This window comes from Ochotona princeps, chromosome X (assembly GCF_030435755.1).
Source record: "Ochotona princeps isolate mOchPri1 chromosome X, mOchPri1.hap1, whole genome shotgun sequence".
Classification (NCBI taxonomy): domain Eukaryota; kingdom Metazoa; phylum Chordata; class Mammalia; order Lagomorpha; family Ochotonidae; genus Ochotona; species Ochotona princeps.
In genome coordinates this window covers 73,510,846-73,527,938 of record NC_080865.1, presented here as the reverse complement: position 1 = coordinate 73,527,938, position 17,093 = coordinate 73,510,846, and the positions used below count along the sequence as shown (strand labels likewise).

At 36.6% G+C, this 17,093-nt stretch overlaps 1 protein-coding gene across 4 annotated transcripts in view; it reads left to right on the top strand.

The window, feature by feature from the left end:
- The window catches only part of AMMECR1 (AMMECR nuclear protein 1), a 121,895-nt gene that overhangs the window by 42,692 nt on the left and 62,110 nt on the right, over nt 1-17,093 (top strand). For all 4 annotated transcript variants that reach the window (XR_009244593.1, XR_009244592.1, XM_004590187.2 and 1 more), the window contains exon 2: nt 11,832-11,942. Coding sequence is in view for 2 of the 4 variants with exons in the window: in XM_004590187.2 (XP_004590244.2) it covers nt 11,832-11,942 (111 nt within the window). In the remaining 2 variants the exon portion in view is untranslated. The remainder of the gene's footprint in view (nt 1-11,831; nt 11,943-17,093) is intronic.

Here is a 17,093-nt window from a genome sequence, read left to right as displayed (position 1 = left end):
CATTGTGAGGAAGAATGCAAGCAGAGCCTACTGTCCTGCTGAGTTAATGTGACAGAAATAAGGCATCAGGAAAGTTTAGGTGATAAGAATTTGTGCAGCAGCACACCGGAAAGAGGGAGCTACTCAGCAAAATAGTTTCAGAAATCTTCATGGATGTCCTCATTATCTGTGGCTGAAAATGAATCTGTGTATGTATCAAGTCATGAGGCTAAGAGAAAAAAGGAACATAAATAGAACTTATTGGGACTATAAGTGCAAAACTTACTAGAGCTAACACAACACAGAGAAATTTGAGATCTTATAGTAATAGTTGTGAAACCTTATATTGCACACAGGGTCACACAACAAATGTTAACAGTCTTTGAAGGAAGCTATCAAAACATGAGTACTCAACAGTACAAGTATAATGATTATAATATTTAGTATCTAAAAATTTGGCATCATGTGTTTCATAATGTGATCTATAACCAGGAACAAGTCAACAGAAATATAACTACAACTTATGGTTATAGAATTAGCAGGCAATGGCTGTATAACAGCTGTGAACAATTGAAAGAAATGCATTAATGTAATGAGCAAATGGAAGATATAAATAATCATAATTGAAACTGTGCTATATGAAATGAAAAATTAACCACGTGTGATGAATAGTAAATTCGATACTGTAGAAAAAAATTAATGAATTTAATTACTTAACAATAGGAATTATCCAACCTGCAGCAGAATAGGAAAAAGAGAGCTCTCTGTAAACTGTGAGACAATATCAAGCCAGCTTACATACATGTAATTGGAAACCCATACGAGAGGAATAGGCAGAAAAGTGGTTGAAGAAATCATGGGTAGACATTTCCTAGATGGAATGAGAGTTGTAAGTCCAAGGAGCTCAATGACTCCCAAAGAGGGAAACTAACAAAGAAAACCACACTAAGACATAATCAAATTGTTGGTGACCAGTGGCAGAATTTTTTTTAAAAGATTTTATTTTCATTGGCAAGTCAGATATACAGAGAGGGAGAGAGACAGAGAGGAAGGTCTTCTGTCCATTGATTCACTCCCCAAGTGGCTGCAATGCCCAGAGCTGTGCCGATCCAAAGTCAGCAGTTAGGAGCCTCTTCTGGGTCTCCCATGTGGGTGCAGGGTCCCAAGGCCTTGGGCTGTCCCCAACTGTTTTCCCAGGCCACAAGCAGGGAGCTGAATGGGGAAGCAGGGCAGCCAGGATTAGAACCTGCACCCGTATGGGATCCTGGCATGTGCAAGGTGAGGACTTTAGCCACAAGGTTACTGTGCCGGGCCCAAGTGGCAGCACTTTTTTAAAGCTGGAGAAAAGTAGCACATTACATATAGATGAACAAAGATAAAAACCATATATGTCTCACCAAATTATGAAAGCCAGAAGTCAATGGAGTAACATCTTTAAAGTACTGAGACAATTTCCAAGTGTAAAACTTTAAAATTTTTTACAGTTTTATTTGAAAGGGACAATGAGACATATCCATTCACTCCCGAATGCCTGCAACATTCAGGATTGAGCCAGGGTAATGTCAGTAGCCCAGAACTCAATCTAGGACTCTCATGGGTGGAGGTCCTGAGTGTTTGAACCATCATTTTCTGCTTCCCAGATGCATTACTGAGCAGGAAGCATGATTGAAAGTGGAACGGTCAGAACTCAAGTCAGCACTCTGATATGGGATGCATACTTCCCAAGTGGTGGCTTAACCCACTGAACTACAGTACCTATGCCAACCTCAAAGTTTATATCCAACGAAAATATTTTCTTAAAAAAATGGATATAAAAAGAAATGATGTTGAAAAACATTTTTTCACAAATCAGTAAAAAAAAAAAAATGTCACCAGCAGACCTGAATAATAATAAAGGAAGTTCTTCAGGGTAAAGGAAAATGTGCATGTTGCAAACAAGAGCGTAAAAATTCACAGGGAAAGATACAGGTGGCGAAATAAGGAGACAAAACCATAATTAAGGTTGAATATTTCTGGACTTTTAACTCAGTAATTAATAATAAATTAAAAAAAAAACACGCAGTGAGAAGATAGAAAGCCTGATCAACACTACCAAGCAACTGAACTAAAACACCAAACATTGCCACATGCCACCTAACACTGATTTTTGTTTTGCATTCAGTTGGCACATTCAATAAGAATGTTTATTCTGAACTGCAAAAGGAGCCTCTAATGAAGTTGAAAACTATGCAATCTATGCTCTCTAATCAAAGTGGAGTTAAATTAGAAATCAGTAGCAAAAAGATACCTGGAAATCCCCCCCAGATAGTTGGAAATTATATACTACACCTCTAAATAAATCATAGGTGAAAGAAGAAATCACAGGGGGGATTTGAAAATATTTTAACTGATGATTAGAAATATAACAAAATTTGTGAGATGCAGTTCACCTTTACTTAGAAGGAAATAGGTAGGTTCAGAAGAAAGATGACCCGAATCCATGAAATTCTGTCTTCAGAAGCTAGAAAAAGAATAATAATTTGCAAAGAAGAGAAATACTAGAAAGTTAGGAATCGGTAAAATAAGAAAAACAGTTTGAAAACTCAAAAAAATCTCTCTCTGGAAATCTACAGCTAAATTAACAAAAGAAAAAAGATACAAATTCATGAAAATTAGCAAAATTTGGAATGAAAAAGTAGGCATAACTTCGGGTTTTAGAAGGATATTATTTTGAGTGATTTTATTCCAGTGAATTCTATCACTTTGATAGAATGACAAAATTCCATGAAACGCACAATTTACCAAAATTGACTTTTAAATACCTGTTGTGAGTAGCCTTATATTTATTGAAGGAATTAAATTTATAATTAAGATACATCACACAATTAAAACAGTAGGTTCCATGACTGCAGTGGTGAATTCTATCAAGTATATAAGTTCAAATAAACCAGATTCATAGAGGATAGATTTCTCCCTACCTCATTCTATAAGGCTGAGATATTGAGACCCTTGAATGCCATCACTGAAAATATAAAATTATATAGCAGTTATTTAGAACAGAATGAAGATTTCTCAGAAAAATTAAATTACTGTACAAAACATCAGTCCCACTATTGGATAGATAGATATATGCAGAATTGAAATCAGGATGTTGGAAAGATCCAGTGTCATGGTTGTTGCAATACTGTTTGCAGTAGCCAAGATATAGAAATAACCCAAGTGTTTATTAGCAGATGAATTGATGAAGAAAATGTGTTAATACATATAATGAATGGAATATTTTTTAGCCACATAAAGGAAAGACATCTTGCTGTTTGAAATAATGATGCATATCAATGATGTTATGCTAAGAGAAATAATCCAGTCATAGGACAAATACTGAATGGTTTCTCTCATGTTAAAGGTCTGTAACAGTAAACTGTTATAGTGAAAAGTATTTACTGGGGACTGAAGTAAAAGGATTGGGGTTGTTCAATGCCTTTAACATATGTTTCGGGTGTACAAAATGAAGAAGCTGTAAAAATCTGTACTGTGTAATGCCTGCAGATAACAATTAAGCATTGTAAACTTCAAATGTTGTTAAAAGGATTGATCTCTTATTAAGCATTCTTATCACAAAACAAAGAAACAAGCAATATTGGATACACCTATTGCTTGTAATGATGACATTGCTGTTGTTAGCATATGTCCAAACTCATCAAATTATACACATTAAGTGCATGCAGTTCCGTGTGTATGAACTGTATGTCAATAAACTGTTAAAAAGCCTTGAACTCATACTCAGTACTCATATTGTTACAACAGCTTTATTTATAATAGCCCCAGACAGGAAGCAACCCCCATAGCTATCAATAGTTGAATAGACAATTATATTTCTATTTAGTGCAGCATTATTTGGCAAACAAACAAAAAAACCTCTGGCAACATGAGTGAATAGCAAAAGCATTATGCTTAAAGGAAAGGAGACTGACATGAAGGACCGCATACTGCATGATCCCATTTTTAAGACATTTTGCAGATTCTAGTTGGCAAGGTTCCGGGACTGTGTGGAGAGAATTGATTGCCCAGAGGCATAAGGAACCTTCAGGGTGATGAAAATTTTGTGCACCATGACAGCATGTTACATATATGTATGCATATGTCAAAATCCATTGACTTTTACATGTAAAAGGGTGATTTCATCAGTTATAAATCGCTAAGTTTGATATCTAGACAGACGTATTGTGTAGAGGTAAGGCTATAAATTCCATCTTTAAAATACCTTGACCTCTTGGATATATTGTGGTAGAGGTTCTTGAAAAGTGAACTGTTTTCTGATGGGCAAAAAAAGAGAGGGAGAGGTCTCAGTTGACTAGTTTGCTCCTCGATTCTGCCTCTCCTCTTTCTTCTCTAATGAGAAGATCCTGTTGAATTCTTGCCATAAACCTGAGTCTTTCCAGGTCCTTCCTCCATTGAGAGCAAGTTATCCAATAAAAGGGCCCTTAAATCAAAACAGTTACTTTTCTAAGTTCAGAAAACATGTGAAGAACATACACCAATTTTATTGCAAGTCTTATTAAGCTGGCATGTTACATCAGATATCTTTGGAATGAGAAACAAGATAAAAATCTAGAGTGAAGAGACTGAGTGACTGTCTCTGTTTACACTAACACTTAAATCAATTATCGTATTTATTTCTCATCTTCTGTGTTTCTACTTAAAGTGCATTCTCTTGGGAAGATGAGATAGTAAGGGGTCATTACCTAAGAGGTAAGATATACAAAAACTAAAACAGTGAAATCCTTAGTTATTTCCATTATTTTGTTCCAAGTGTCATGCATTCCTTGACCATTTGACATACGTAATCAAATGGAAGTACTAATACAAAGTTTTGTAAAAGTCTTATAATGGCATTTTAAAAAAGAAGCTCAACAATTGCAAAACAACACTGTGAAGAAATGAGTGAAGAAAATGAACAGACATTTTTCAAAAGAACAAATTTGAGTGGCTAGCAGACATGGAAAAATGCTCAAGCTCCCTAGCTTTGAGGGAAATACACATGGAAACCATATAGAGGTTCCACCTAACTCCAGTGAGATTGACCTGCATTCGATCTCTACTAACAACACCTACTGGCGTGGATGTAGAGAGAAAGGTACGCTCCTGCACTGTTGGTGGGAGTGTAGGCTAGTACAACCACTGTGGAAGTCAGTATGGAGAGTGCTAAAAGAGCTGGAAATTGATGACTCAGCCATCCCACTTACGGGAATATATCCAAAGGAAATGAAATCTACATATGAGAAAGGGACCTGTAATCCTGTATTTACAGCAGCACAATCTACAATAGCAGAGACATGAAAACAACCCAGATGCCCCTCAGTGTATAGTATTTTACTATTAAAGCCTGAACTAAGAAGTTTAAACATATTAGATCCATTTTAATTTTTATGGTTTAACAATGAAATACAGTTTTTTTTTAGTTGAAATAGGAAGTGAAAGCTTTTAAACTAATGACAGATGATATCACTATTTTTATTTTTCTTTAATCTTTCCCGGAGAATTTGGTATTGAGCTTAGTTGAATGTTACGAGTATTATAGTGGGATTTTTTTTTAGCAGAATTGCTAATAAATTCTAGTATAATTTACAAACTGTTCTTTGATTATAGATGAGGGCTTTTCTCTTTTCCTAAGTGTACCTTCAATATAAGTAACCATGTCAGGAACCCCTGAAACAGCAAATTATTATCATGATGGTAGAGGTTAATATATTGTTAATAGTGACACTAATACATTTCATTCTAATTCTGAGGAAGAGAAGATTGCCACAGAGTAGAAGCTTGCAAGAGTGTAAGTTGATCTTTTTTTTTTTAAAGATTTATTCATTTTATTACAGCCAGATATACACAGAGGAGAAGAGACAGAGAGGAAGATCTTCCATCCGATGATTCACTCCCCAAGTGAGCCGCAACGGGCCAGTGCGCGCCGATCCGAAGCCAGGAATCTGGAACCTCTTCTGGGTCTCCCACACGGGTGCAGTGTCCCAATGCATTGGGCCGTCCTCAACTGCTTTCCCAGGCCACAAGCAGGGAGCTGGATGGGAAGTGGAGCTGCCGGGACTAGAACCGGCGCCCATATGGGATCCCGGGGCTTTCAAGGCGAGGACCTTAGCCACTAGGCCACGCCACTGGGCCCAAGTTGATCTTTTTTAAAATTCTTTTTTTTTCATGTTATTGCAGGAGAAAGTATCTAAAGTAAATATTAAGTAAATACACCTCTTCCATCTCTCATTTAGTTGTTCTTCACTCACACAAACATATTTATAATCTGCTTTGACTTACATCAATAAAATAGTCTCTTAAAAAGGGGCATACTGATTTCCATAGAGGCTGTACCAGCCTGCAGCCCCACCAGCAGTGGAGTAGGGTTCCCTTTTCCCCCGCAACCTCGCCAACAAGTGTCGTTGGTGCTTTTATTCATGTGGGCCAGTCTTACTGGCGTTAGGTGGTACCTCATTGATGTTTTAATTTGGATTTCCCTTATTGCCAGGGAACTTGAGCATTTTTTCATATGTTTATTTGCCATTTGGGTTTGTTCCTTTGTGAAGTGTTTGCCCATTTCCCGTGCCCATTTCTTGAGTGGCTTGTTTGTTTTGACATTTTGGTTGTTTTGTAGCTCTTTGTATATTCTGGATATTAGCCCTCTATCACCTATGTCGTGTGCGAAGATCTTCTCCCATTCTGTGGGTTGCCTTTTTACTTTGTTGATTGTTTCTCTAGCTGTACAGAAGCTTCTTAGTTTGATGAGGTCCCAATTGTTTATTTTGGTCTTGATTTCTACTGCATCTGGAGTCTTTTTTAGGAAGTGAGGGCCTACCCCTAAGTGTTCCAGTGTGTTTCCAACATTTTCTTCCAAAAGTTTGAAGGTTTCTGGATGTAGGTTTAGATCTGTTATCCATTTAGATCTGATCTAGCACAATCAGTAATTGCAAAAACATGGAAACAACCAAAATGCCCATCAAAAGAGGATTGGATAAGAAAGCTATGGTTCATCTACTCCATGGAATACTACTCAGCTATTAAAAAAAACAAAATGCAGTTCTTTGTGGCCAAATGGGCCAAACTGGAAACCATAATGCTAAGGGAAATGAGCCAATCCCAAAAGGTTAAATACCACATGTTTGCCTTAATTTAAGATGATATGATGTTATGTATAACATGTTATGTTTTGAATGTTATATGTTGTGTATAAACTAAAATTGAAGTATAGGTGAGGTGGTCACAGAAGGTGGCTGGGAACCCGCATTTACTTTTAACATATTGGTTACTCATTACTATGTCAATTAATTCCATAATGATGTAAATTTTTGCTGATGGTATGTTGGAGCTTTCAATTGACTGGGATGATACTCTGCTGGCTCTGTCTTCAGACCAGAGAGAGTATACCTAAGAAACCGTTGAACTTGACGGGACAATAAGATGCTGGACTCTATGTTTGGTATACGCTTGCAATGGGGAAATCTCAACTGAACTTGAGCTGTGGTTATGCAATAAGGTGGAGGAATCCACCATGGTGGGAGGGTTTGGGGAGGGGTGGGGAGAACCCAAGTATCTATGTAACTGTGTCACATAATACAATGTAATTACTGAAGTTAAATAATAAATAATTAAAAAAAAAAAAAAAAAGGGGCATAGAAAGTGGCAGACAATATGGACGAGGGTAGGGTGTACTCTGCAGTTCTGCATTGCTGTTTATTGTTTTGCTGATTCCATTTATGTACATTTCCCTAAAAGCCACTGTTGACCTGACATTATTGCCTGCCATTTGACAGAGAAGATTCACCTTGATCGGATAGTTACTTGCTGTTTCTGTCCACAGACTTGGTAAAATGGAGAATTTGCTTTTCTGCAAAGGTTGCTTAGAACATAGTGGTACAGAATGTTCAGAAGGTAGGAAAATTCCTTAAGAAGTTATGTCTGGTTACTCAGTAGACATTTCCATTAATAGTTCATCTTATTTTGAGCACTTTTCTGGTTTGTAGTATTTTTTTCAATGTATGTAGGTGGCCTCAAACCATATGGCAAAAGCATTTTCCAAAATCATTCAATCTTTGTCTTACTATGAACTATTTTAGTTATTTTCTTGTCACTGAAAAAAACTCCTCTCAACAGGCTTAACATTCTTTTTCTGCGTTGATCTGTGATTATGCTGATGTTTTAGGTACTCTTGACAACATGCACATGTTTAAATACCACATTAGATTGAAATTGCCTCTGTCTTTGTGTGTTGGGTGAACAAAAAATTGTGTTGCTTTTTTTAGCTAATACATATTGAATTACCCTGTAGTCATTGCCCTGCACAAAGTAATTGTCACCCACAAAATGCAATCTGTTGTATTCAGCAATGTTTATTCTGTTTCATTCTATTTTAAAATGCAAAACTTCTTGGATTCTTTTCCTTGTTATATGTTGCTTTTGAGTATTTTGGTAGTTTTTGATTCTACATATGCGTTCTTTATAAAACACTTGGTGAGCATTGAAAATGAGAACTCAAGAGTTCTGATTTTATGGGGAATGGTTGTGTGTGTCTGAAAGTCTGATGGGTTTCAATCTTTAGACATCTATCCTCATCAAGGGTTGTAGGATGGCACTCCCATCATTGAAATAGATACTACCTGCTATCTCAGCCTTCAAAATTGGTGCTACCTGGGACAGGTGAAGAAAAGTGAAAGTATAGATGATCCTGCATATGATTAGCCTCCTCTTTGAGATTTGTTTGTTTATTCATTTATTTGAAAGGCAGTGACCTTGGAGTAGGGCAGATAGAGAAATATAGTCCATCTACTGATTCACTCCCCAAATGGCTGCAACAGTCAGGGCTGGGCATGATTGAAACCTGGAGCAGGAGTTCCAACCCAGTCTCTCCCGTGGGTGGCCCAAGTACATGGGCTATCATCCACTGCCTTCCCAGGTGCATTAGCAGGAAGCAGGATCAAAAGCAGAGCAGTTGGAACTCAAACCAGTACTCTTGATGTGTGATGTTGTTGTCTTCAAATGGTAGCTTAACCCACTGTGCCACAATATTGGTCCCTGCTGTACCTATACCGAAGGCTCCTGAGAATACATATTCAGCCGTGCCTAGGATTCAAACAATATTGAATCTGGAAGAGACCGTAGGAATTGCCAAGAGTGTCACACTGCCTCCTGAGTCCTGGATATGCTGTCAACTTTTCTATCACCATGTCCTTGCTTATTTTGTAGTGCCATTGTTCACCATGCTGCCTTGCCAAATGTAGCTTATCCCTCTTCAACAATAGCATAGTATTCTAAAAAATTACAGGTATTTTCCTCCACCCTGTGTTTGAATGCCCCCCACAATGTTTCGTCATATGCCGTGTAGTTTGTGTATTTTTCTGTTTATACTTTACATTTTCCATGGTTACTTTTACTGATATGGTTACACTGTAGTAATTATAATGTATGCATATATTCATATTTTGGTAGGGCAGATAAGAGAATTCAAGATGAAGTACTTTTGAATGACTTTCAGTTCTGATGTTTTTTATAGGAAATGAGTTCACTCACACTTTCAGGTTAACTCAAGTTACTGCTGCAGAGTACTAGATAACAATATTTCTGTGTTTTGAAGAAGCCACCATGGTATTTTAAAGACATGTTATTACACATATTACAGTGTGCTTCTCTGCATTCTGAGGCTGCCAAAGGAGTTTGCATACAAGGATATACTATGTATGGCCATTATTGTGAGAGAGAATTGATATATTACTCTCCAGAGAAATGGTTGCTGATACTGACTCTACAAAGTTAGAAAGTGAACAGTAATAGGTGGCATTCATCTTTAAAGATAATATGTGAATTTTAGCACACTAGTGTTAGTAATGTAATGCAAGACTTGGTGAGAAAATAATTCCATCTAATTCTAGTCTTCCTGATCAATTTTTTAAGAATTAGTGAAAGATTTCTAAGTGGAGCATTGGACTACTGTCTCAAGTAGCAAGTTGTTTGGTACATATGATGTAGAAAGAAGAAAACCTGGCCCTTATCTTCTGATTTTACTACCTTTAGTATAGGTACTCAAGCACTTAAATTCTACTGATGACAACAACTTGGCCTTATATTTTAGACGGGTTTTTTTAATTATACTAGACCTTATATTGTACTATACCTTCGAAAAAGGTAACTCTTCATATTGCTCTATGGCTTATGAAAGTTATTTATTTTGGAACCTGTTGATCATTATGGCTACTAGTCAATACTTAGCATAATTTAAGTGTGTGAGGTGAATGATTTAAGTGCTTGAATGGGATATCATACTTAATTGCCAGTGACTGCCTAGAGTATTTCAAAATGTATTATCCAACTCACCAATGCATTGTAAAAAAAAAAGTAATATGTCCCCCTAATATTTAAGTTTGGAGAAAGCAAAAATACACTTGTATTGCTGTGAATATTCATACAGATCATTTCTAATATTTGGGTATTTGTCTCTTTGCAAAAGTCCTAAGATGTGCAAATCGATTTATTTTGTAAAAACTGAGGTATAAATTATTTCCAATTAGAGCATAGCTGCTTCTACACACTTAGACATTGAGGTTGTCCTTAGTTTGCTGCTCAGTCCAAACATCTACAGTAATAAGCTTCTTTTAAAACATATTATTCTAGGCCGCGGTGGCATGGCCTAGCGGCTTAAGTCCTGGCCTTGAACGTGCCGGGATCTCATGTGGGCGCCGGTTCTAATCCCTGCAGCTCCACTTCCCATCCAGCTCCCTGCTTGTGGCCTGGGAAAGCAGTCGAGGATGGCCCAATGCTTTGGGACCCTGCACTCCTGTGGGAGACCTGGAAGAGGTTCCTGGTTCCCGGCTTCGGATTGGCTCAGCACTGGCCGTTGCACTCACTTGGGGAGTGAATCATCAGACGAACATCTTCCTCTCTGTCTCTCCTCCTTTCTGTATATCTGACTTTGTAATAAAAATAAATAAATCTTTAAAAAAACATATTATTCTTGATGCATGTTATTGTAATTGATGCTTTGTTCTTTGCTGCTCAAGAGCTTATAGGCAATACATTTTCTGGTTTCAGGGTATTATTGTTTTGTTAATGTTTCCTGTTTCCTGTTGTCCTTTACCTTTCCAAACCCTGTGTAATTTTCTAGGCCAAGTGGGAGATTATTGAGCTTGATGTAATTACCTTCTATCCCAATAGCTTATTTATGACATTTTGGATATAGTTTATAGTGTTTATTCTCTTCTTTATTTATCCAGTATTTATTTACTTTCAAATATTTATTTTTTGTGTTTATTTTCTTTTGCCTTCTGTTGACTGTGAACTTGCTTGCCTCCTATACTGAGTCCTAGAGAGCAGTGACTGAGTTTTAAGTATCCTTATATCCCTCAAAGCACATTTCATGTATTTTCATGGTATTTTCAGGAAGTATTGAAATTATTGGCTTTTTGTCTGGTTTTAAAATTTGAGTTATGCATCAGTCATTAACTTGAGGCTTAGGTGAGGATTCTGGAATGGTTAAAGCTTGATAGTAAAGATTGCCCAGGTTGAAATGCTTACTTCATTACATGTATACTGTGGAACTATCTCAGCAGTAAAAAGGCATGTTAGTCTCAACCTTCCAGTGTTGATGAGGATTAACACAAATAATTTGTTTAAAACATTTATTGTGGTACCTAACAGTTAGAACACACTCAGTGCCGTGTAGTATACCTTTTGCTGAATGGCGTCACATTGGGCTAAACTCAGCCACTGTAGGTCCTGTCCTTTGGTCTTTATATCTCAGACACCTAACCTGGTGTATGGTAAATTCTCAGTTAATACTTGCTTGAACTGCATTGACTGATTCACCCTATTTTTATCTCCCATTGCAGCCCACTGTTTGTAACATGGAAGATTGGTCGAGACAAAAGATTGCGTGGATGCATAGGTACTTTTTCTGCCATGAATTTGCATTCAGGACTCAGGGAGTACACACTTACCAGGTGAAGACCACTTTTTGTTATCTCTGCTTCTACATTCAAAAATCTATGAAACTTGAATTTGATACTTTAATTTCTTACTTAACTACCTTGTTATTCTTTTCACATGAACTTTTTCTTTCTCATTGACCATTTACCTTATCTCTGGTATAGTGTTATTTGTATATACTGTCATAATGTAAAATGCTGTGAATAGATCGATGTATCCTTCCATAACTGTTCTGAAGTGTTTTGTTTTTCTTCTTCCAATGGATATAATTTTGTTTAATTTGAAAATCAGTGACCAATTGCTCAAATTATATGATTTCTATAACAATAGTCATCATTTCTTTGCTGTTAGACCTTTTAAAAATACTTGATGTCTTTTTCAAGCTAAATGTTCTGTTCTGCTTTTATGTACTTTTGAAATTGGAGGGAGAGCCTAGAAAGAAAGTGATGCCACAGTCTGACAGCATAATCATTCACATTCACATTTCACAACCAGGATTGATTGTAGCTTGCTCATTTTGTTTCATCTAACACAAGGACAAAGTAATGAATGCCTCATTACAGTTGTTAAGAATTTGTTCTTGATTTCTAAACTCACAAAAAGTTTTCTATCATACCATCTGATTTTTCTTGTTGAGGTTTAGAATTCTAGCAAATTGTGTTCTAAAATTATTTCAAAAGAAGAAAATTCCTTAAATAATAAGCTTTTAGCAAAAGAATTTCCTGTTTTTGTTAATCTTTTAGGATGATTATCTGATACACTTTCTATAATTGTAAGATGCATAGTCTGTCCAAAGGAAATTGGTCCCTGCTAACTGTTGGTGCTTGGGACAAGTTGCTTAACCTTCAACCATAAAATAGTTAATAATCACTACTCTGCTTTGGAGTTAATGTTGTGGAACATTCATTGTTTCACTGTGCAATTGCATAAGTGAAGACTCAGAGCACCAGCTGATGAAAATCACTGTCACTGAGATTAGTGTTCTCAGATTTGAAGGTATGCAGTAGCTTGTCATGCAATATTTTCTCAGCTTACAATGATGCCCAGAAAGAAAGGCAGAGGATGGAAGTCACATCTGTGTTTTGCTTTTCTCAGATATTAGAAACTGGATGTTTGGACTTCATTAAACAACAGATAGGCTGTCCGGGGTCTAAGGAGGTACTCAGAAAATAAAATCTTTCTAAAGATGTTATAAATGGTAATCTAGGAGTTAGATTCTTTAACATGAAATACAATGGGCTCTTTTGACGACTTCTGTGAATGACTAGCCACGTACTAATTAAAGCAAATGGTTTTCATTTTCAAAAAAAAAAAAAAGATCAGTAACATAAATTCTTTGATGTTGCTTGAGAAAAACAATTCTATAGCTAGATGAGTTTGGGAAACGCTGATTAAAACCGTAAACAGCTCTGTGTACCATAGGACTTCTCAGAACCTTTTCTGTTGATGGAATTATGAATCTCTGAGAAAGGAAGGAAGCATTTTCCAGAGTTCAACTTCACTAACTAAAGCCTTTCCTCATGCCTTATGCCCATGGTGTTCTAAGGAACACATTTTGAATAGAACAGTGTTTCATTTAAGTTTTATTTTGTGTCTGTGTAGTAATAATATAGAAACTCTTTGTGCTTTCTAGTGAAATTTTGGCAGAAAACCCATTATCAAATGGGAATTCTTTAGTAATGGCAATTATAGCAACTTGGCTTTGTTTAAATATATTAAAATCTTTTGCCTACACACTGACAACAAGGGACAAAAATAGCTACATTTTCTGGACTTGTGAATTTATCTCATAGCGTATTATCTGAAGAATTACAATGTATTTTTGTGATAGTAATGTGATACTGAATGATTTGTTCCAATATTAAAACTTGGAAATTTGCCTGCAATTCTTTACTTTCTAACCCTCATGGTAGTGTGTGGCTCTTCCTGTTTACTTTTCAACTTCTTTCTAATGTTTCTGTATCACTTCCTGAAATTGTATGTAGCACATTAGAGAGGGTGTGTTTTAATTTTATAGGTATAACACACATACACATTCATAGTTTTCTCTCAATTTTGTCTGACTTCTTTTGTTTAACATGATAGTAAGAGACAAGTTATTGGGAAGAGATTGAGACAAAGAAAACAAGTTTTACAAAGTACAACTTTTTTACATTAAAATCAATGAAAGGAGTCCTTTTTAAAAGATGCGATATTGTTATTCAGTTGAATACTGTGTTTAGGTGTGCTTAACATTGCCACATGTTATGTTGTTGCTGTTAATTTATTTAAGATTCACTGAATATAAGACATTACTGAGGAGCTTACTATGCATACTCCTCACTATAATTCTTACTATTAATAGCCACATTTTACAAATAATATACTGCAATTAGAGAGTTTAAATTACCCCCTCACATACTTAGGAAGTGTTAGGATGAGGAGTCATACCCAGTCTAAATGACTGCAAAGTTTTTACTCTTAAATACAGTATTTAAGATAAGACAAAAATAACTTTTTGATAATTTATTTTCTGTCTTTGTCATGAAATCAAAGAACCTTGAAAACAAATTACTGCACATTATAAATCATAGGTCAATAATCATTAAGCATTGATGGTTAGAAATTAAGATGAATATTTTTGAAACACTATTTAAGATTCTAAAAAAATCCATAGATGGGGTTATAGAAAATATGTATAGAAAAAATATAATCCAGGGTTGTATAGGATAAAATTCCTATGGATTAATTTTACATAAGAAGATAATGCTTATTACCAAAATAGACTAGTATATAATATGCAGTACTATTCCTTAACTGTATAGGCCAGATTTCTAAAAATAATTTTTTTTGCGATTGTAACAATCCATGAATTTGGTGTCTGGTCTGAAGTAAAAAAAAAGAAAAAAAAAACAAAACTTAGGGGTTAAGATCTTAAAGGATGGAGAAAGTAGAACAACACATAGTGAAATCAAAGGCTGCTGACATAGATGTCTGAAAGTTTAGAATATCTGGTTACTCATTTCTCTTTATCTCCATATTCAATTATATACTTTCCTTTTTATTGTTATGTTATTACACATAACATAAAGCTTGGCACTTTAACTGCTTTGAAATGTACAGTTTTGAGGCTTTAAGTATTTTCACATCATTGCTCCAGCCATCATCACTATCATTCCACACACTTTCTTTTTCTTTTTTTAATTTTTATTGGAAAGGCAGATTTTACTTAAAGAGAAGGAGAGACAGTGAGAAAGAGCTTCCATCTACTGGTTCACTCCCTGAATAACTGCAGTGGCTGAAGCTGAGCTGATCCAAAGCCAGTAGCTTCCCCCGGGTATTCCACATGGGTACAGGGTCCCAAGGCTTTGGACCATCCTCTGCTGCTTTCCCAGGCCACAAGCAGGGAGCTGGATGGGAAGTGGAATAGTTGGGATATGAACCATTGCCCATATGGGATCCAGGCACTTACAAGGTGGGGATTTAGCCACTAGGATATCGTGCCAGGCCCTCCCTGTAGTTTTTGATTTTCCACTACTAAAACTCCATATTCATTAATCACTAACTCCCATGTTCCAATACCTGACAAACACAAAACTACTTCATGTATCAGTGAAGGTACTATTCCAGATCACTCACATCAGTGGAATCATACAATATTTGTCATTGTTTGGCTTGTTGAATTTTACATGTCTTCAGATTCATCCATGTTGTAGCATGTGTCAGAGTATACTTTTTCAGACCAAATATGATTCTATTTTATGTCTGTAACACATTTTGCTTATCCATTCATCTGTTCACGGAATCTTGGTTGGTTTGTACCTGTTGGCTGTTGTGAAAAATGCTACAATGAACATGGTTGTGTAGATATCTGTGCTTGAACTCTTTTCTCAATAACTCTGCTGAAGTGGGCATTTAGCCTACTGTCATGGATGCCCCAGCCCCATATCAGAGTGTCTGCGATTGGTGTCTAGCTTTGGCTCTTTACTTTGGCTTATAGCCAGCACAGACTCCAGAAGGCAGTGATGATGTCTAATGATTGGCTCAGGTTCCCACCACCCATGTTGGACAAACAGACTGAATTCCCAGATCCTACCTTTGGCCTCATTCAGCCCTGGTTGATTCATGCAGGCATTTTGGTAGTGAACCAGCACAAGATAGCTCTCAATTTGTCATACACACTCTCTCTTCCTTCTCTCCTCCCCCTCTTGCTTTCTTTCCCTTCCCACCACGTCTTTCAAATAAATAAATAAATTTTAAATAATTGGAGCAGGAGTTTGGCACAGCACTTAAGATACCATTTGAGATTCCCACATCCCATATTGGAGTGCTAGTGTTCAAGTTTCAGCGCTGCTAATTATGGCTTCTTGGTAATGCATATTCCAGGAAGCAATAGGTGATGGCTCAACTACTAGGATCCCTGCTACCAGTGTGAGAAATCCAGATTGAATTCTGTGTTCCCCCCTTGCCCTGGCCCAGCAATAGCTGTTGCAAACATTTTAATTAGTTTTTTTATTTTATGGAGAGAGAACACTCTCATATACATATGTGTGTGTGTGAGAGAGATAACTTCCATCTGGTGATCTTTCTCTCCAGATGGCCACAACAGCTGGGGCAAGGCCAAAACCAGGAGCAAGGAATACCATCTGGTTCTACCACATGGGTAGAAGGGGCCCAAATATTTGGGCCATCTTCCTGTGCTTTGCTATGCACAGACAGGGAACTGAATCAAAAGTGGAGCATCCAGAAGTTGAAGCAGTGTTCCTAAGGGATGCTGGCATTACAAGTAGCAGTTTGTCATGCTGTGCCACAACTCCAACCCCTATTGTGGGCACCTGGAGAGTGAATCAGCAAGTGAAAGATTTCTTTCAACCTGTTTCTTTCCCTCTGCCTTTCAAATAAATAAAAATAAATACATTTTTAATTGTTTTTGAAAAGATGGGCAAAGCATTTTTTTCTGATAATGAAAATTCATAGCTTATGTTTAGATAGTATGGAAACTGAGAATAGGACATGGAATTATTAATATACTGTTTTCCTTGTTTTATTTAATTTTTAAGATTTATTTATTTTTTATTGGAAAGGCAGAGAGGAGGAGAGACAGAGTAGAAGATCCTCCGTCTGATGGTTCACTCCCCAAGTGACCGCAATGGCTAGACCTGAGCCAATCCAAAGCCAGGAGCCAG